We start from the raw sequence: 21,394 nt of genomic DNA, 5'->3' as shown, positions 1-21,394 counted from the left end.
GACTGCCACTAGTTGTCAGCTTACTAATGAACAATAATGATCTGATGCATTGCAATACAACACAGAAAAAATTACTTGAAAGTGGGGCAGAACAGTTTATATCTGCAAAGAGTTCAGCTTTAAAGTGATTATAAAATAATGTTTTTAAAATAACAAACATGTCATGGTTTTGCACAGAGTGGCCCTAAACCTCCTCTTCTGGGGTCCCCCGCAGGTATTCTTGTCTCCTCCTCCGTTCCAATTGCCCCATAACAAGCCACTAGCTATGGGGGCACTTATGTGGGCTCGACATGAAGCCGAGCTGTGTGTGCCTATTGACACACACAACGCCACTTGGCCCCACTCCCTGCTCCCTCCTCACAGGATTTGAGGAGCCAATGCTGCCTCCATGTCCAGTAAGGAAAGAAAGCTCTCCAGCACAACACTGGATTGTGATTGAGCTCAGGTAAGTATTTAGCGGGGGCTGGGGGGGGGGGGGTGCTGACCATGAAAGGTTTTTTACCTCGATGCAAAGAATGCATAAAGGTAATAAAAAAACCTCTTTTACGCTGAGCTCCATCTTCTACCCAGCTATACCTGCCATGCTGGTCCTGGGTCAGCTGATTAAAGCAAAGAGCCCGATAACATAGTGGGGATGCTCGGGGGAAGGGGAAATTAACTTTTACTGAGTCATGTGGAGGAGATCGAACAGCTGTACAGCTGCCTGAATGCTTTCTTATGACAGCTGACAGTCGACTTGTTCATATATACACTTTCCCAGCTGCTATAGAAGCCAGGAGAGTGTGTAAAACCCCCTGCTGCTGCCGACATGTGGCATACAACAGTGGCAGCGAAAGGGATAAGGTCATTTATTGCATGTCACTGGAATTGGCAAGTTAGACATAGAAATGTTAAATGAGTTATAAATCTGACATAAATACTTATATACATCTAAATACATGCCAGAAAAACTCCAAGAACATCTACATCCACATATTGTCCCAAGGAAGAGAAACGCAGTCAGGGAGGAAAAGACAGTGCATGCATAAGCTGTGGCATCGGTGGCACTATAGGACATATAGTGCCAAGAAGGGGGAACGCAGTCAGGGAGGAAAAGACAGGGCATGCATAAGCTGTGGCATCGGTGGCATTATGGGACATATAGTCCCAAGAAGGGAGAAAGCAGTCAGGAAATAAAAAATAGGGCATGCATAAGCTGTGGCCTCAGTGGCATTATGGGACATATAGTCCCAAGAAGGGGGAACGCAGTCAGAGAGGAAAAGACACGCATGGGCAGTGGTTGAAGTGCATTATGGAACAACATGTATATGAAACATGCATGTGGAGTGGTCAGTGGTATTATGGGAAATATAGTCTTAAGGAGGGGGAACACAATCAGGGAGTATAAGACAGCGCAGGTACATGCAGTGGTCATGGTGGTATTATGGGATATGGACTCCTGAGGAGTGGCAACCCATCCAGGGAGGAGTATATAGGAAAGGCATGTGCATTGACCACAGTAGCTATATGGGGCATATTATCCTGAGGAGGGGCATATTATCCAGTGGCTGTGGTAGAATTATGGGATATTTACTTTTGAGGAGGGGAACACAATCAGGATGGAAAATATGGAAATGCAGTGGACACCGTGGAATTTAGGGGAATGCAGCCAGGGAGGAATACATGGGACATGTATGTGCAGTAGCTGCTTGGCAATATGGGACATAAAGTCCCAAGGAGGTAGAACGCATTCAGGGAGGAATATATAGGACATGCATGTACAGTGACCACGGTGGCAATATGGGACATAGCTCCCAACTGTCTCTGATTTGGTGGAATTGTCCCTCATTCGGAACATAGTCCCTCTGTCCCGGTTTCCTCCTCATTTGTCCCTTATGGTCTGATCTATATAGTTGTATATAAAATGCACTATTTATCTATGAAAAACCAATATAAAGGAATAATAGTGGTAAAAAAGCAATTGTGGATTTTAACCGATAATTTTTTTCTTGTACAATCTTCCTTTAAGGGGGGGCCATTGCAGGGGTGTGTTATATGCCTACATACTTTTGCTAATAGCTGTCTCTCATTCTCATCTCAGAAAGTTGGGAGGCATGCAAATAGTCCCAAGGAGGGGGAGCGGAGTCAGTTAGAAAAATACAAGAAATGCATAGGCAGTTGCTACGATGGCTTTATGGGACATATGGTCCAGAGGAGAGGGAACAGAGTCAGAAAGGAATATATGGGACATGTTTGTGCAGTAACCACATTGGCAAGAAGGAATATAAGGGACATACATGTACAGTGACTGAGGTGGCATTATGGGACATATAGTCCCAAGGAGTGGGAATGCAGTCAGGGAGGAATATACAAGACATGCATGTGCAGCTGCCATGGTGGCATTGTGGGACACTGCTTGCGCAGTGACCGTTTTGGTAATATGGAACATGTACTCCTAAAGTGGGTGGGGGGGGGGTGGATGCAGCCAGGGATGAATAAAAAGGGCTGCTTGTTGAATGGTCACAGTGGCAGTGGAATTATGGGACATCTAGTCCCAAGGACGGGAAAACGGGGGACTTTCAATTAAATGATAAGTGCGTGTTCCAACCAGTATTTACTTAAAACTGATAAAGTATACCAGAGTAAAAAAAATGTACAGATGATTGCAGGCAACATATTGATTCCTAAGGTCAGTTATAACGTAGGCAGAACTTTTTTTACTTTTATTTTGGATAAAGTAAGGGAGGGTTTTAACCTCTTCCAGTTGGAGAGGAAGTGAAAGGAAATCTCCCCGAAGGAATGGAACACAGATGGCAAAAAAAGGCAAAGAGAGGAAATCCCTCCAAAGCGAGGGAATCCCTGGTTGTCCCCAGGGTCACCAGAACCATCAGTTCTACTTTACTCAAATAATTAAAAGAAATTGGTTTATTTTATTACTTAATTATTGCATTTATATTTTTCCTTATAACAGAGGACCTGGGCAATCGTCCCCTTTGCTCCCCCCCTTTTATAAATCTGCAGTGTATATATGTACGAGTGTGTATGTTTATAAAAAAAAAGAAAGATTTATCCTGATATGTGAAAATTAGTTTGCAGCTCAGAGAAGAAACTTTGATCTCGAGCAGCAGGGGTACAGGCTGGGTTATAAAGGATATTACTTCTGTTTCAGCACATAAATGAAAAAAAAAAATGAGCAATTGCAGCTTAACACGGGCTATTGTGAAGCTGTAGGCAGCAGTGGTCAGGTTCATACAATTTCCAACCTTTCTGCCAGAGCAGCTGTGTCCCCTTCCTCGGTGTGCACTAAGCAGCTGCACCCCCAGTCACATCTGGACAGCTGGCAGGAAAGGTACCCAGCCCAGGGCTATTGTGGGGGACATGGAGGATCATGTGGTGTGTGGAGGGGAATCCCTTTGACGTCACTGCCTGATTTCCATATATATCACCAGTAGAGGGAGGGTCTCCCCAGCCCATGGTGTGTGTCTAGTGGGGAATATTTAAAGGGATGGGGAGGGACAGAGCAGATGGAGGCGAGCATCTGTCACAGAGAAGACCCAGGCAGAAGACAGGGCTTTGGTGTCAGAGCCAGGGGGAGAACACTGAGCAATACAGGTAGGTGGCACAGATATATTATAGAAGCATATGTAGTGAGACAGTGCCAGTTGGTGTTTGCAGAGCTTGCTGTGTAATCCCTGAGTTAATCTGATTTTACAAATCACTGTAGACTAAGTCTTCATATTCTATGCATGCAGAGTTTTGCATAAACCCAAACCTGATAAATATGGATCACCTAAAGCAATACATGCAATAGTGTATAAAAGACACTTTAAAGTTAAAGGATGCACACTGGGCAAGGAAGGGGTTAATGGCTGCCAGTCGTTCTAAGCGATGTGATTATTCAGTACATTCCCTGAGAAGGAGATGTATGTGACAAAAGCGTAAATTGGAGCAATTTCTTTTTCCTAGGCATCATGGCTGATCAGCATTGTTGGGTTTTGTGACATAGAAATAGTTTGCAACTCTAATAGCAGGGATTAGTGCCAGACTATTGTAAAGACTGGCACGATGATCTATACAATATTACCATTAGAACTGATAGATCCTCACAGCTGGAAATGTATTAAACACTGTAATCGTTTGATGTCTAGCATAGAAGGGAGTAGCTACCTAATAGGATATAATGTGCTCAGGCAGCGAAGTAGTTAATGATGGCAATTATTATTGCACGATCTGTTCAAAGACTGTGCCTTTCATCAATGCTTTTACCATAGGAGATGGAAACATGCATGTCAATAAGCCTAGCAATGGTATGCAGAGCGCTCCCAGGATAAGGATAGTTTTAGTTAATGCTGGTGGCAAAGAATCAATTATCCACCAATTTGCAGATTCCTTAGAGGATACTGGTCCTCTGATTCTATTACCCGATGCTCCTAAATTCAGAATCTAAGGTCCAACATACACATTACAACAATAAAATAGTATGGAATATGAGGATCTAACCAATCAACTTGTATCCAATTAGACGGGTATCTACACCACATAGTTGTTGGTTGACCCAAAGAAAATTATACAATCAGATTGCAACGTATGTGATAAGCTTAGAGTGCAACTCCTGCAAACTTTTAGACACCATATAGTCAATGACAATGAGTTGCACATATCACCTTCATTCCACTGAACAGAACAAATTTGACTAAATGGCTGAGTGGCACGACTGACAGTGCTGCTGCTGCAGAAATGTGAGCTGTCACATGCACAGTACACGTTGCCTTGGCAGGTGCCCACCCTTAGCATAATTGGATATTGAAAAGAAATAATTTATGGATTGTGGATGGACCCTGATTACCTTAGACATATGATGCCTGCCATATGTTGTGACTTTTACACTGTAAGGGTGGGAGGAAGAATGCACATTTAAAAAAAAAATACTATCCATTTTAAAATAATTTTGAAATGATCTGTTATTATTATACAGGATTTCCTGCATATAGTGCCAGCAGAAGTCTGCGCAGCACTTTACAAGAGAGATGGTATAGTTACAATACAAATAAGATAGGAGGGCTAGGAGGACCCTGGTCGGGACAGTTTAGAATCTGATGGGGAGGGGCGTATAATCCAAAAATTAGGTTTGCACATTATTATACTCATGAAAAATCCAAAGAACATCAAATAACATTTGATTGATAAATATTTTAAATCTCATACCCTAAAAAAAAAAAAAAAGGGGGGGGCAGAAAATGACTTACCTAAAAAGTATATTCTTCAACAGTAATTGCATTAACAAAAAAAAAATTAGATTAAAAAACCGTCTTTGTTGTTAAAATTACTTGTATCCCTAATAGAATGGTTTCATAATACTGTATACTGTATACAGTATACTGTATATAGTATATGTACATATACTGTAATTGACTGTTTAATGGATGCCCAGCATCAATAACAGCAGTTCTTATGCAACTGTACCGTTATTTTTGTATTTTTGAAACCAAATGATGCTTTCTTCAAAATAGATACCCACTAAATTTATAGGATTGGAGTATGTAATCTCTATTTGTCCTGGATACTGATTGGAGATCATCCTGGATTAAAAGGAGGCAGAAGTGTGATTATATAATTCAATGGTATTACAGTAATAGTGAGGAATAGTTGGTCTGTAAATAACATTATTAGCAGAGCGCACAATATTCCTTATCAAGGTTTTTCTTCTTTACAAGTTTTGACAGCTAAAACAAGAATTTACGATAATGGCATTTTATAAGGTCAATGTGCATGAAAAATCTTTTTGACATACTAGCTTATTAGAGTTCCCCACCTACTGTTTTCTCAAAGATAAAAATACATCCCACTGGTGGAAAAGTGAAAATATATGGGATACCTTACCGTATATCTACAAAATTTATGTATTTTAGTGAAAAAAAAAGTGTATTATGGTAACTGTATGCAGTTAATACATGTATGTACATATATATGTATATATGTATATATATATGTAATATATTTATACATTCTGTTCATAATTCTTCTTTATATTTCACATTCCCTTGTACAGCTAGTAAAATAGGTATTAAACACGTCACCGTTTTTCTAAGTAAATATATTTCTAAAGTTACCATTGACAAATTTTTACCACATGTCGATAACAACCCATTCAATCCATACATACAAAGAAACCAAAACAAATAAATTTAGAAATGTGTAATAAAATGGAATGGCACAGGAAAAAAGTATTGAACACATGAAGAATGGGAGATGCAAAAAAAACATAAGCCAAGATAATCAGTAATTAGAAAGCAATTCTGCCCATTGTCAGTGCAAATTAATATCAACTGGTTCAATCTCAACTGATGGCCTATAAAAAGGTGTCTCATTACCAAGGTGTCACACAAGAAACATCTCATGATGGGTAAAAGCAAAGAGCTCTCTTAAGACCTTCCCAGCCTTATTGTTCCAAACATACTGATGGCATTGGTTACAGAAGGATTTCTAAACTTCTGAATGTTCCAGTGAGCACTGTTGGGGCCATAATCTGTAAGTGGAAAAAACATAATTTCCCCAAAAACTGGCCATGACCAGGTACTCCTCGCAAGATTTGTGGCAGGGGAGTGAAAATAATTATCAGAAGAGCTGTCCAAGAGCCAAAACCACTTGTGGAGAGATTCAGAAAGACCTTGAATTAGCAGGTACAATTGTTTCAAAGAAAACAATAAGTAATGCACTCAACCGCCATGGCCTGTATGCATGCTCACCACGCAAGACTCCATTGCTGAAAAAAAAAGCATTTGACGCTCAATTAAAGTTTGCTGCACAACATTTAGACAAGCCTGTGAAATACTGGGAGAATATAGTCTGGTCAGATGAGTAATAAACACCATGATTGGAGGTCAAATGGCACATCACCCCAAAAACACCATATCAACAGTGAAGTTTGGAGGTGGGAACGTCATGGTTTGGGGCAGTTTTTCAGCATATGGTACTGGCAAACTTCATGTCGTTGAAGGAAGGATGAATAGAAAAATAGATCAAGATATTTTTGATAAAAATCTGCTGCCATCTATCAGAATGATGAAGATAAAATGAGGATGGACATTTCAGCAATGATCCCAAACACAAAGCCAAGAAAGCTCTCGAATGGTTTCAAAGAAAGAAAATAAAGCTGCTAGAATGGCCCAGCCAATCACCTGACTTGAATCCAATAGAAAATCTATGGAAAGAACTAAAGCTCAGAGTTCATAAAAGAGGCCTATTTGAAGACTGTTTGTGTGGAAGAATGGGCCAAAATGGGCCAAAATCACACCTGAGCAATGCTTGTGACTAGTTTCTTCATACAAGAGGTGTCTTGAAGCTGTCAAAGAATTTTGTACGAAATATTAAATACATTTCAATTAGCTTGTTCAATACTTTTTCCCTGTGTCATTCCATTTTATTACACATAACCTAATTTCTTACCTTATTTGTTCTGATTTCTTTGTATGTATAGATTGCATGGGTTGTTACCGACATGTGGTGAAAATTTCATGTCATTTGCACCTTTAGAAATACATTTCCCTAGAAAAATGGTGACGGGTTCAATATTTATTTTACTCGCTGTATTTTTCTGAACATTGACACGCAGAGCAAACCGTTCAGCAAAAGTGACAGGGGCTGGGGGCTATGTCCTGGCAGAGGGGCTTCCTGTGGTGACCTTTTATTTCCAAATGTCATTTTTTTAAACACTCTTGCTGCAACTGTTCAACACCCCAGAAGTGTATAAATTGTGCCAGCCCCCATCAGCCCTTGCTGAACGGCTTGGCATGGATATCAGTGGGGAGAAAAAGAAGGCATTTGAAATAAGCAAGGGATTTCTATATTCAACACTGTCATGAGAAAAAAAATCCAAGCTTGTGTTTCAGGTGACAACAGAATATTATTTCAGTGGTGATGCAAAACATCCACATGGTATTTAGAAAATTCGTAAAATGGGTAGCAAGGTTTTTTTTTTTAACACACTGGGTTTCATTATGTAAAACCCCAAATGAGAACAGATTGTTGTCAATACCATAAGATGCTGATAGATTCTTAGCTGTCACCCTAGAGTTGTCACTCATTTAAAGATGCTTTTGTACTGATCTTTGCTAGATGTCAGCTTCCAATGTGAGTAGCAGTGGTACTAAATACTATATCTTCCATCGTAATTGATCTGCCTGAGTGTAGATTGACTGAGACCCAAATTTTATGACGTTTTTTTTGTAACCTTTCCCAGCTTCAGCATCTCTTCTTGGATCAGGCTATATCACACTTCAACGGAATTCTGTTGTCAAAAGTAGGTAAACCAAAATGTGTTTTCTTATGTAGTTTCCTAAATAAAGCCATGCATTATTATGACAAAAATTAAGGCCATATAGTGTGTAAATGCAGAAAAAAAGTGTTCTGCAACTTTTCCAGATAACAGTATGAAACTTAAAGTCAACCTTTGTCCATAATATTTTTGAAGGGTAACTCCACTTTTGTGGGAAGAAAGCAATTAAAAATAATATACCATATACAATTTCTACATAAGTCATGTTGTCATTTAATGTTATTAAAAATTACCTTTCCTTTTCAATTTGACATTTTTGTAAAATTCAATGCAATACGGCAACCTGGGGCACTTCCCCAGAAATGTAATTTTTTTGCTTGTTTGATTGGCTTACTGAATTTTCCAGAAGCCTGCAAGATGCAAGTCAGATTTTCGGCACCCCCTGCAATAGAAATGTTAGTTTTAGTAAGATACTCCCCAAGGGTTAATCGATTCTAAAGGAATGCAGACTCTGCAACTTTCCTAATTAGAATGCAGAAAGTGTATTCACTGATTAATAACGAACCAGTCACTTCCTTATAAAATTAATTTTAAGATTAATCTGGCAAAACAAAAACAGCTATTTCTCCACAGCAAACAAAGGTAGGAATCTGCTGCAAAGTTTGTAAAATCCAAGCAATGTACATTTATCACCCAGGGGGTTTGTTTTTCCTCAACAAAAGCTACCATTTGTTTTACACGAAAATAACACATCATACTTACCTTCAGTGGTTTGCTTTGAGCAGCCCAGATCGTCCTCTTCTTGGGTCCCCTACTTGGGTCCCCTTCTGGCACTCCTGGCTCCTCCCTCTTGCCGAGTGCCCCAGAGAATGCAGCTTGCTATGGGGGCATCCAGGCAGGCCGAGACGCTGCTCTGTGTGTTCATTTACACACAGAGCCACGGCTTGGCCCTGCTCCTCTTTCTTCTCATTGGCTCACTGGCTGTGATTAAAAGCAGCTGTTGCCTCAGCCAATAGGGAGGGAGAGTCTCGGAGAGCCGAGGCTCTCATGCACAACGCTGACGGGAGATCAGGCTCAGGTTAGTATTGGGGGGGGGGGGGCGGGCTGCTGCACAGAGAAGGATGTTTACCCTTATGCATAGAATGCATGAAGGTAAAAAACCTTGAGCTTTTAGAACCACTTTAAGTATTGTCATGACCTTATCTACATAGGACCAGCTTCATGCCACATATGAGTTGGAAAACATTGGTAGGGGACCAGTGCAGTATATATTACACATGTGCATGACAAAAAAATGGTTTAGTTATGTTTAGATTTGTTAATCTAGTTATTTAGTTTAGTTAAATTCAGGTGATTCGTTCAATTCGTATTCGGAATTCGTTCTATGTATTTTTCAAATTTACAGATTTTTTCTCAATTCAAAACTTTCAAATTGATACATTTTGAATTGGTCAAATCAAAAATTGTAGATTTTCACTTTCGATTCGAATGCGGCAGCCAAGTAACCAAACATCTGATTGTTATTTATACACATTGCTCTTGTTTGTATTAATAATACGTTTATTCAAAATATGCAAAGTGTTCTAATTAATAAAAGTAGTATCTTACTTACAACATTTTACTATGTACAATACTGTATAGAAGTTTTAGCCAGCTGAGAAAAATAATGTCAAGTACAAATGCTTTTAAAAATATATTTTTTTACTGCTTTATGAATTTTACACTTGCAAAGTGAACGAACAAAAGAAAAATCTTCATAAAATGATTACAATGACGCTTTAAATCACCTTTGGCTTAACAAAAACAGCATTATTTCGAAATGGTACACTAATAACACACAGTCTTTTATTTCAACAATATGTTTACAGTTCGAATTCAAATAGAATTTGATGTAAAATGTATTTATTTCACTTCGCATTTTGGAAAATCGGACAAATTTAGTTTCGGTATTCAGTAAAATTCCTCTGTACTGTAATACGGGGATTTGGATATATCGGAATCTCTCAATAACTAAAAATTTGACCAAATATGTTTTCGGAACGAAGCGCACCTTTCTAGCATACATTATCCACTTTAATGCCATCAATTATGCCATTATTGTTAACATTTTAGATACTATTATGCAACCCTTAACCAGCTTCTGTGGTTGAAAACTCAGGCCCACTTACTCTTATGTTCCCCATAACTATAATGGACCTCAAGGTTTAGTGGAGTTTAAAGCACAAAACTATTTTAGTTTATGTTTTTAATTTTGACATGTTAGAATGTGTTTTTAAGCATGGGTTTGGTCATTTTGTTATACTACTTATGATTTGTTTTACAGCCACTACCATGACACTAAACAAAATAGAGAAGCTGGGGGGTCTGCGGCAACATCGGGGAAGTCTTCCAATTTCTGTAGACTCACATCGGCGTGGCAGTATGCCCCTGCCCTACAAACACCAGCTGAGACGTGCACAAGCTGTAGATGAGCTTGATTGGCCAAGCGTCCATTCAGGGTCCTCTGACTCTGTAAGGTCCTCAGACAGTAATCCAGAGCCCGGATCCTACAAAGTCATGTTGGTTGGTGACACTGGAGTAGGAAAGACAACTCTTGCTGGGATATTTGGAGGCCTAAAAGATAGTTTCCCACACGAAGCTGAACATCCAGGTGATTTCTGGGAAATTTTATTGGGATGTGGGTTAAATGTATGTTCTTGACCTGATATGATTTTGAACAGATCTTCTTGTCATTTCCAGAGGATACATATGAGATAGATCTGATGGTAGATGGAGAAAAGACAACATTAATTGTATATGATATCTGGGAACAGGTAAGAATTTTTAAGATCCAATATTCCCTTTTCAGTCACTTTACAAACTTTTACTTTTAGGACATGAAATAAGGCCTATGGAAATCCTTAAAATGTTGCAGTCTAATTTCAGAAAAATAGTGCTGGTTGTGAACTTACCATACCAAAATCACAATGTTCTCTTTTAGTCATAAGGGTCTTTGTCTTCTCAGACAGGTCCCCACACTTGGATGCAAGAAAGCTGTCTACAAATGGGGGATGCCTTCCTTCTAATCTTTTCAGTGACAGACAGAAGTAGCTTTCAACATCTACCTGGTCTTCTTCTAAAACTGCGCTCTGCTCGTCCACACCGCCACATTCCAGTCATTCTTGTTGGCAATAAGGGAGATCTAGCTCGCTCCAGAGAGGTCAGCATGGAAGGTATTGACAGAGTTAAAGTGATACTAAACAGAGAATTGTTAATTGCCATAATTCATTTACATAAATTATGTATATCATGGCACCGTATTTTTTTTTTGTTTTTAAATCCTCTAAATCCTTATTACTGCAGCACTGTTGTGTGGTCACATGATCTTTCCCTTTTCTTTGGCATCTGCAGGGAAAGAGCTTTGGGGAGGAACTTCTATTACTCTGCTGATGTATGCTCTCTACAGTGTGAGTCTGTGCCTGGCCAGCCCTGATTGGTGCTGTACCGGTCACATGACTAAAAAAAAAAACTGTTTCAGAAGAGCAATGCAAATTAAATTATACAAATTAAATGTCTGTTTTACAGCTCCCTATAAAGCTTTACTGAGCATCAAATTTGTCTTTTTTGTGCAGTAATAATATGATCTATGGAGTCAAAAATGATTGACACTAGTTTTCATTTTGTTCAGACGGCATCTGCATCCAAGGCTTTTCTTTTTTTTTTACTTTATAGATATTAGCAATTACATTAGATATATTTAATACTGTATTATAATAAAACTAAAATTTTTGTGAGTTTGTGTAATCAATCAGCTTACTATATCCCACCCCCATAGTGTTTAGCAATAGAAAGACTTAGAGGAGGAGAGAGGAAGGGGAGTGTCATTTATCATTGTGTATATGCCCACATGTGTGACTCAATAGTCAATTGTAGCAAACAGAAAAAAGCCGCTCAGGTGAGGCAAGGCACTCCGGTGCCGGTCGGATCCGCCATCCAGTAGTCAGGTATTCAAAGAGAAAAATTTACCGCACTCTGGAGTAGATAAACTGGAGGTGTTTATTCCCATAAACTTAAATACACAGGTGCATCACACAGACATGGGACAGGTTGACGCATAACCAATGGAGGCATGAGTAAGCGATCAGCAGAATCGTGAAACGCGTCAACCTGTCCCATGTCTGTGTGATGCACCTGTGTATTTAAGTTTATGGGAATAAACACCTCCAGTTTATCTACTCCAGAGTGCGGTCAATTTTTCTCTTTGAATACCTGACTCAATAGTCAGGTGGGTGTACAGATAAGAAAAAGGAGAAAATAAAGAGCTTGGAAGGGAACTGATCCTGCACATACTCAGTAGAGGACACCTGCTGGTCTACATAATCTCAACCTGCAGTAGGGACACAGAGAATATGGGAAGGACACCGGAAGGCATGATAAACCAGGCATATTTCACTCTACACAAAACGAATCCTTTAGTGGCTTTATGAGTAGAAGTACACTGAGTACACTGTTATATAGCATGTAATGAGAGTTTTTCATAGTCTGGGTTTAATGACACTTTCACATAAATACCCATTAGCCTAGGAAAAAATATGTGGGTGCAATAGGGTGTTTGAAAAAAATACCAATACAGATTGTGGTGGGGTTACATAACATTTGAGTTATGAGCACATTACATAGTACTCCCTAGTAACAAAAAAACTTTTCCCAGGGCTGTGCAGCAACAGTATCAGTTCCCAGAGAAGGGCTGAGATTAGTGATCTTGCTGTCCAATTTCGCAGTGACATAAGAAGCCAAAACTATACATTTGGTTCATTTGGCTGCAAATACAGTGGGTAACCCTAATATGTTCAAAACTAAACTTATTATCAGAATGTATAGAACCATTGTATTTGCTCAAATAAAGTACATGTAAGATACACATTCAATCACTATCTGGTACCTTTAACATCAACAGCTTTGGATGATAGTGGAGCCATTTACTGGTATGAAAAAATAACAGCAACCTCCAACATCGACAGATTAAAAAAGGATCAGAGCTATTTTGTATAAAAAGAGTATGTGAATGTGGCAAAGATTCAGTTTGCAAAGAATCATCTGCAAGGAAAATTTAAAAAAATCATTTTTGCTCGCACATGACTGGGTGATGAAAGTCAGAATAGCTTCACCTCTTTTACTAAGCTAAGTGAACAGCCTAGATGCCTTCAGTAAATCAACCCATGTGTGTAGGCAAAGGGCTCGTGAGAGTGTAGTTCTAGCGGTGTACCTTTGCTATTAAGAACTGAGTTCATAGCAGCTGCCCCTACAAGAAATTTTCAAGCCTGGTGATGATGTCACGGGTTATAATAAAAGCTGTTTCTCGGTACAGGAACATGCTTAAATATAAAAATTGTGGGACATATTCTAGAGCAGGGGTGTCAAACTCAATTTCATTGTGGGCCGCATTAGCATTATGATTGCTCTCAAAGGGCCAGTTGTATCTGTGTAGCAGATGATGCAAGTCTGAAAAGGAGGTTTGTGAACAGCTGGTATCATCTGCAAGAAACCTGATTCTGCGTTTGTTACCCTAAAAAAAAAAAAAAAAAAAACAGATACTGTTTCCTTACAGCATGTTATACAGCACAGTGCTTGTGCTGTGTAATTTGGCCCCCTGTATCACCTAAAAAACCTTGCTGATCCTGTCATTTTCTACCCTCCCCTCCGTACACTGACCACGGTATATCATGGCTGCAAAGCCCTGACACCATGGTCAGTGTACTTGCCTCTGTCATCCGCAGCCCTGCTTTCTTCTCTCCTGTGTCCTCCTCCCCCCTCCCCTCTCTGCCTGTCTGCTGTGTGAGCGCCCACCCCTCCACTCCTGCTGCTCTAGTATTTATCATAAAATAATCTAATCCCCTCTGTATTATAACACTAAGTGCTCCTGTGCTTGTCTTATAGAAAAAATATGCAATCTGTACCTATATCACAGTTGCTCCCAGCGACCACATGACCGCTCGTCTCGCTCTCTCCTCTCTTCCCCCTCCTGCCCAGCTGACATCAGCTGCAGTGCTCGGCCCCACCCAACGGGGTAGAGAAGAGAGCTGAGGGATCAGCTAATCGCTGGGAGCCGCTGTAATATAGGTACAGATCGGCTTTTTTTTCTATAAGACAGGCACAGGAGCACTTAGTGTAATATTACAGAGGGGATTAGATTATTTTATATTAGTGGCTTAACAACCACTTTAAGAACTGAATAAATCACCTGAGTTCTAAAGGTAGCCTCTGCTTTTTTAGGAGATGTTTCAAGAGTACCGCAGTGGCTTAGTGGTTAGCCCTTCTGCCTTGTATTTATGGGGTCCTTCAAATCTTAGCCAGGACAATATCTTCAAGGAGTGTGCATCTTCTCCCAGTGTTTGTGTGGGTTTTCTGCCACACTCCTAAATCATGCTTGTATGTTAATTGGCTCCCACCTAAATTGTCCCTGGTATGTGTGTACAAATTGGGTCTTTATGCCAGTTCCAAGCCCAAGCAATTGGGAAGGGTTGATAAAAGGATATGGAGACCTACCCTGTAAAAAGTTTGCCAATCAAATTTGATAACAGTCATGGTGTTCGGAAGCTGGTCCATAGAATCACCAAGAGTCAGAAACAGCAAAAATGATATATTCATATATTAATACTGCTGTTTCAGATTCTGTAAGTACATAACATAGGTTCACTAAACATTACTGAACAAAGCTAATATATCAACCTATCAATGATAATATAAAGGTTTACTATGACATTACATGACACGGACGGGTTTAGACAGGCTTTACCACACAGTAAAGACAGAACGGCAGGATAAGAGCCCAATCATTGGTTACATTTAAAGGTGAGGGCCCTGGGTGTAGCTATATATATCACTCTTGAGCATCTTTCCTATCAGCTGATTAGCCATACATATGTTATTTCAGGACAATACTAAATGAGAACATATCTAAACCCAAGAACAAATAATAATACACTGAATACACAGATTATTCATAACTTTATGACCACTAACATGTAAAATGAATAGCATTGATTACCTCATTACAATGGCATCCAAAAATCGGTGGGATATATTAGGCAGCATGTATACATGTTGTTCCTGAAATTGATGTGTTAAAAGCAGAAAAAATGGGCAAGCATAAGGATTTGAGCGACTTTGACAAGGGCCAAATTGTAATGGCTGGATGACTGGGTCAGAGCCAATCAAAAACTGCAGCTCTTTTAGGATGTTTCCAGTCTGCAGTAGTCAGGACCTATTAAAAGTGGTTCAAGGAAGGAAAACCAGTGAATCAGTGACAGAGTCATGGCCAACCAAGGCTCGTTGATGGATGTGGGGAGTGAAGAGTGGCCTGTGTAGTCCAACAGAAGAGCTACCGTACCTTAAATTGCTGAAAAAGTTCATGCTGGTTCCAATAGAAAGGTGTCAGAATACATAGTACATCGCAGTTTGTTGTGTATGGGGCTGCACAGCTGCAGACCAGTCAGGGTGACCTGTGTCCACAGCCAAAAATGCCTATAATGGGAATGTGAGTTTCAGAACTGGACTAGGAGCAATGGAATTAGGTGGTCTGGTCTGATAAATCACGTTTTCTTTTACATTATGTGGAAGGCTGGGTGTGTGTGCATCCCATACCTGTGGAAGAGATGGCACTAGGATGCTCTATTAGAGGAGGCAGTGTGATGCTTTGGCCAATGTTCTGCTGGGAAACTTTGGTCTTGCCATTCATGTGGATGTTACTTTTACACACCGCATTGTTGCTGACCAAGAACACCCCTTTATGGAAACAGTATTCTGTGATGGCAGTGGCCTCTTCCAGCAGGATAATTCGCCCTGCTACACTGCAAAAATGGTTCCAGAATGGTTTAAGGAACATGAGTCTGGGGCTTTGACTTGGGCTCCAAATTCTCCAGATCTCAATCCAAGTATCTGTGGTAGGTGCTGGAAAAACAAGTTTGATCCATGGAGACCCCACCTCGCAACTTACAGGACTTAAACAATATGCTACTGACATCATGGTGCCAGATACCACAGCATATCTTCAGAGGTTTAGTGGAGTCCGTGCCTCGATTGGTAAGGTCTGATCAGTGCATATTGTATCTTACCAGTCCTCAGATTTGTTGGCTGCATTCCTTTTCTTTTTTGCAGCTTTTTCTGCATTATTTTCAGCTGTTGATCCTGCCAGTAACATGCTTCCTTTCCTAGGGTGACAGCACTCACTTATTGTTCTATTGAGGACTGGAAAAGGAATATTGTCACTGTAGGACAGGAAGTCTATTAGGACTAAATAACACCTACCCCTCTCTTCCTCTCCATAACATAACATAACAGGATAGTGTTTTATAGCAGTATGAGATTTCTGGCAGGACCTTTGGGTATTTTTTGCAGTTATTGAAAAGAATCTACAATGCACATTTAATAGAGTTTTCATTTAACAGACCAAATGAGAGAAAACAAGAGAGATTTATTTTTGGGGTTTACATATGCTTTAAATTTACAGTGGAGGATGTCTTGTAATGTTTTAGAGGTAGAAATGTGACTAGAGCTAACCTAGAGTAAGGATTTCTTTAAAATAAATGACTACATTTCAGTACAAACATTCAAAGCATATTGTGTTATTTTGTTTTAATCTGGCATATATTAAAAATAAAAAATGTGATACTTACCACATGCTATCCACAAGGTAGAGAGCTCCAGGCTAGAGTACAGCTAACTATAGCCTATTTTATTCAATTAGGCTTTAAAACAGACCTGAATAGTAGGAGGGATCAGATAATGTGGAGTGTTGAATAAGAGATCCCTTTTTTTATTTATCCTAGCAGAGACGGAACATCTGGCTCAGTCAATTTTACACAACAATCATGGAAGTAATGCAAGTTCGGCATGCTTTGTAAACTGAGTGCCATGGATGCACTCTGTATTAATAAAATGCTATAAAACACCGGTTTATAGAAATGTAAACTTGAGTTCAAGATTACACTTTACTACAAGTGATGGAAACTTTTATAAAATATGATTCAACTTTACCAGTAAACTGTACCTAACCAGTATGATACAGTGTGTTACTGGTATAATACAAATAATTTGCGTTGCAGTAGGCGATTAGACACTATTTTTTATTATTATTATTAAGTATTTATATAGCGCCAATAGTTTCCACAGCGCTTTACAAAATGAAGGCAGACAGTACAGTTTCAATACAATTCAATACAGGAGGAATTAGAGGGCCCTGCTCGTTAGAGCTTACAATCTAGGAGGGAGGGTCAAGTGAAACAAAAGGTAATACTTGTGGGAGATGAGCCGATGCAGAAAATAAAAGCACAGTTGTTAGGTGGGGGCAGGATAGGCTTCTCTGAAGAGGAGGGCTTTTAGGGATCATCTAAAAGCAAACAGTGTAGGAGATAATTGGACAGATTGGAGTGGGAAGTTCCATAGGATGGGAGAGGCTCTGGAAAGTTCCTGGAGGCGAGCATGGGAGGATGTGAGAAGGGAGCTACAGAGCAGGAGGTTTTGGGAGGAACGAAGAGAACGATTAGGTTGGTCTTTTGAGATTAGGCTAGTGATAAACCTGGGGGCAGAATTGTGGATGGTTTTGTAAGTTGTTAGTATTTTGAATTTAATTTGTTGGGTAAACGGAAGCCAATTGAGGGATTGACAGAGAGGAGTAGCAGACACAGAGCAGTTGGTAAGGTGGATGAGCCTGGCAGCAGCATTCATAATGGGCTGAAGAAGGGATAGCTAATGTAAAGGTAAGCCAATGATATGGGAGTTGCAGTAGTCGAGGGGAGAGATGACCAAAGAGTGAACTAGGAGCTTTGTGGTGTCATTAGTTAGAAAGAGGAGTCTTTTTGGAGATGTTGCAGAGGTTGATTAGATGTGGGGCCTAAAGGATAGATCAGAGTCTAGGATTACATCTAGAACCTTGGCATTTGGAGATGGGCTGAGAGTTGCGCCATCAATCTTGAAAAATAGTTAAAGGGAAGAGGCACGTGCTGGAGAAAAAATTATGAGTTTGGTTATGGATAGATTGAGTTTGAGGAAGTCATGTGACATCCAGACTGATATGTCTGTTGGTAAATTAGTGATACGTGAGGGAGTGAGCTGAGGGGTAGAGAGATAAATTTGTTGTCATCGCTGTGGTGTAGGATCAGCTGACCCAGGGAGGAGGTGTAGGTCTAGAAGAGGAGAGGTCCAAGAACAGAACTTGGGGGACCCTAACAGGGAAAGGAAGAGGAGAGGAGAAAGTAGAATTGTAAGTAATGCTAAAGGTGCAGTTGGATAAGTAGGAAGAGAACCAGCGAAGAGTACAGTCACGGAGACCAAAGGCGTGACGTTTTTTGAGGAGGAGGGGGTGGTCAACTATGTCAAAGGCAGCAGAAAGGTACAGAAGTAGGAGTACAGAATAGTGTCCATTGATTTTGGCTGTTAGTAGACCATTTGTTAGTTTTAGGAGGGCAGTTTCTGTGGAGTGTTGAGGGCGAAATCCAGACTGAAGCATGTTTTCTGACCACACAATATTTTACTTATATCTAAGTTTGTTACAAGAGTAATGGACTTGCATTACTTAACTAATGTGCCTGAGCCTGAATTGTTGAGGAAGGAATAGCCTATGCAGAGGTGTACTTATTTGTCTTTGCAACTAAGGGTTCAACTATGGAGAGCATCAGCCTCACAAGCAAGTCAAAATCAGTTAACTTTTGGTACTTCTAAGTTAATTTGACTTCTGATTTGCTGGCGTTTTTGTGTTGTTTCTAGATTTCTTGGAGTTACATTTGCATATACAGTAACAGCTGCAGTTTAGTATGCAGGCAGCTGTCCACTCCGCCTGCAGTGAGTTGGTGGTAGGGGGTGGTATGATGTGCAATTCAGCACATCAGACAGTTCCTTTTTTTTTCTTTTTTGTGCCACCTTTATTTGAAGTGCACATAGTGACACTATATTTATGTCACTGTTAAAGGAGTTGTAAGGCAGAAGGATGTTTTATCTTAATGCATTCTATGCATTAAAATAAAAAGCCTTCTGTGTGCAGCAGCCCCCCCAACACTTACCTAAGGTTCCTCTCTATCCAGCGATGTCCACGAGTGTGTCAGCCGACCAAGATTCTCCTTCCTGATTGGCTGAGACACAGCAGTGGCACCATTGGCTCCCCCTGTTTTTAATCAGTTAGTCAGCTAGCCAATCAGGGGGGAAGGGGGCGGGGCCAGGGCGTAGCTCCATGTCTGAAGGGACACATGGAGCTGTTACTCAGCTCGGGTTCCCCCATAGCAAGCTGCTTGCTGTGGGGGCACTGAACAAGAGGGAGGGGACAGGATCACAGAAGAGGGACTCGAGAAGTGGAGGATCCGGGCTGCTCTGTGGAAAACCAACTGCACAGATGAGGTAAGTATAACATGTTTGTTATTTTTATAGGAAAAAAAAGAGACTTTACAATCACTTTAAGCAGCACAGTGCACTAATCTAAGCAACAGACTATTGCAAAAATGAAGCTCTTCTATCATCTCTTCTCTTTCTTTAAAGAGAAAGCAAGTGTTAGACACTGGCATACATAATAAATGGGCTTACACAAAATAGAGATGTAACAATTTTGGTGAAAGTGAAATAGGCACAGCTGTCTTCTTGGCTTGACTACAGCTGGAATAGATTTAAATATTTCCAGAGCTAAAGAGTATAGTTTTCCGAATAGGTTCTTATATGAATGAATGTCTTACTCCTGCTTACAGAAAGAAACAAAAGCATATTCAGCCGAACCAGGCTCCCATTTAATCTGTCACCATGGACATTAGAAAGTCGGTTCATATTGTGCCATGCTCTAACTTTGTTTGATGCCGTTGTGTACACTGTATTCTCTTTTTTCTTTCAGAGGGACGCTCCCTGGCAGGCATGCTAAGCTGTAAGTACACAGAGACATCTGCTGCCCTTCACCATAATACACAGGAGTTGCTTGAGGGGGTTGTCAGACAGATTCGCCTTCGAAAAGATGACGGACAACACAATCCCCAGCCAGCCACCCTCCTACCACCAGGTCGCAGAGAGAGTCTGACCAAAAGAGCAAGGCGACTTTTGCAGGGGATTATGGGAAAACATAAAGGTTTCTTCAAGCAGAGGTCGAAATCATGTCATGACCTTTCTGTCTTGTGACTAGTGAACTATCTTGTCCATGTGCCATAAGGAAGACAGACTGGCCACATGACCTTGTGCCTGCCACAAAAGGCAAAAAGCTTTTGACTATTTTATATGGAACCATATGAATGGAACATGGGCTGCATAAACTGATATTTCTATGAACCCCAATCTGAGACAAAATAACAGCAACACTAAGAAATCTTAGGGATAAAACACACTACCTGATATAACACTATTAAAAAATAATGTATAAAATCACTAAAAGGGATTATACTGTATGTTTACCAAGACTGCAACCATATGTCCACGAGAATACAAGTTAAGAATACTTTTGTCCCAAAGGAGGGCTTTTCGTTGTTGTAAACACTTACCTATACCTAGAGAAGTGACTGGCCTCAGGTGACACACAAAGGTAAAACAAATCCTCCTACATAAGCTGTACCTGTTTATCTGGGGTCATTAGTCCTGTACATCCTTGTAAAACTCAGAGATGAAAAGAATTTTTAACAGATTCACAAAGCAGGGGGTGGAGAGCTGCAGTACAAGAGATCTGGGAGCTGATTGGAGGGAAGGGACACACCCCCTTCACACAGCACACTGGAACAGAGCTGAGGCTGTCAATCAGCTGGAGCTCTCTCCTCATCACTTTTTTTCTCTTGGTGTCAGGAAAATTTGTCAGAAGTGACTCATGCAGATAACAGAGGAACTAGACAGCAGAGAGAAATGACACTCAGGGCTTTGGAGAGAGGCAAGTAAACACTATAGAAATATGTTCTTGTTGAGATTTCATGTCTGAGGTTTACAACCACTTTAAAGCAGAACTTTGGGCAAAATCAAAATGGAAATTTATGATGCAATCTGTCTAAGGCATTAATACAGCAGCCTTTGTTGTCCTGTGTCCACCATGCAACATAGTTTTATTACCTGTAATCTGGCCAGTAAGTCGTTTTTCTTTTGTTTGTTTTTTTTTACATCCTTTAACAGACCAAGCTGTCCAGAATAAGTGAACATTAGTGGGTTAAGGAGGGT

The 21,394-nt window shown here is 40.2% G+C and overlaps 1 protein-coding gene across 2 annotated transcripts; it reads left to right on the top strand.

The window, feature by feature from the left end:
* Positions 1–3,498: 3,498 nt before the first annotated feature.
* Positions 3,499–20,390, top strand: REM2 (RRAD and GEM like GTPase 2). 2 transcript variants are annotated; one of them, XM_082244243.1, is made up of 6 exons: positions 3,499–3,591; positions 8,219–8,278; positions 10,578–10,904; positions 10,994–11,067; positions 11,259–11,466; positions 20,103–20,390. In XM_082244243.1, the coding sequence occupies exons 1-6, from the start codon at positions 3,504–3,506 to the stop codon at positions 20,378–20,380; spliced, it is 1,035 nt and encodes a 344-aa protein (XP_082100369.1). In that variant the 5' UTR covers positions 3,499–3,503; the 3' UTR covers positions 20,381–20,390. The 2 variants fall into 2 exon arrangements, with proteins under 2 accessions (XP_082100369.1, XP_082100370.1); XM_082244244.1 differs by lacking the exon at positions 8,219–8,278.
* Positions 20,391–21,394: the final 1,004 nt, after the last annotated feature.

Source organism: Pelophylax lessonae, assembly GCF_965119305.1.
Source record: "Pelophylax lessonae genome assembly, chromosome: 1".
NCBI classification, from domain to species: Eukaryota; Metazoa; Chordata; class Amphibia; order Anura; family Ranidae; genus Pelophylax; species Pelophylax lessonae.
Note: the sequence above shows the minus strand (reverse complement) of the source record. Positions and strands in the feature narration are given on the sequence as shown.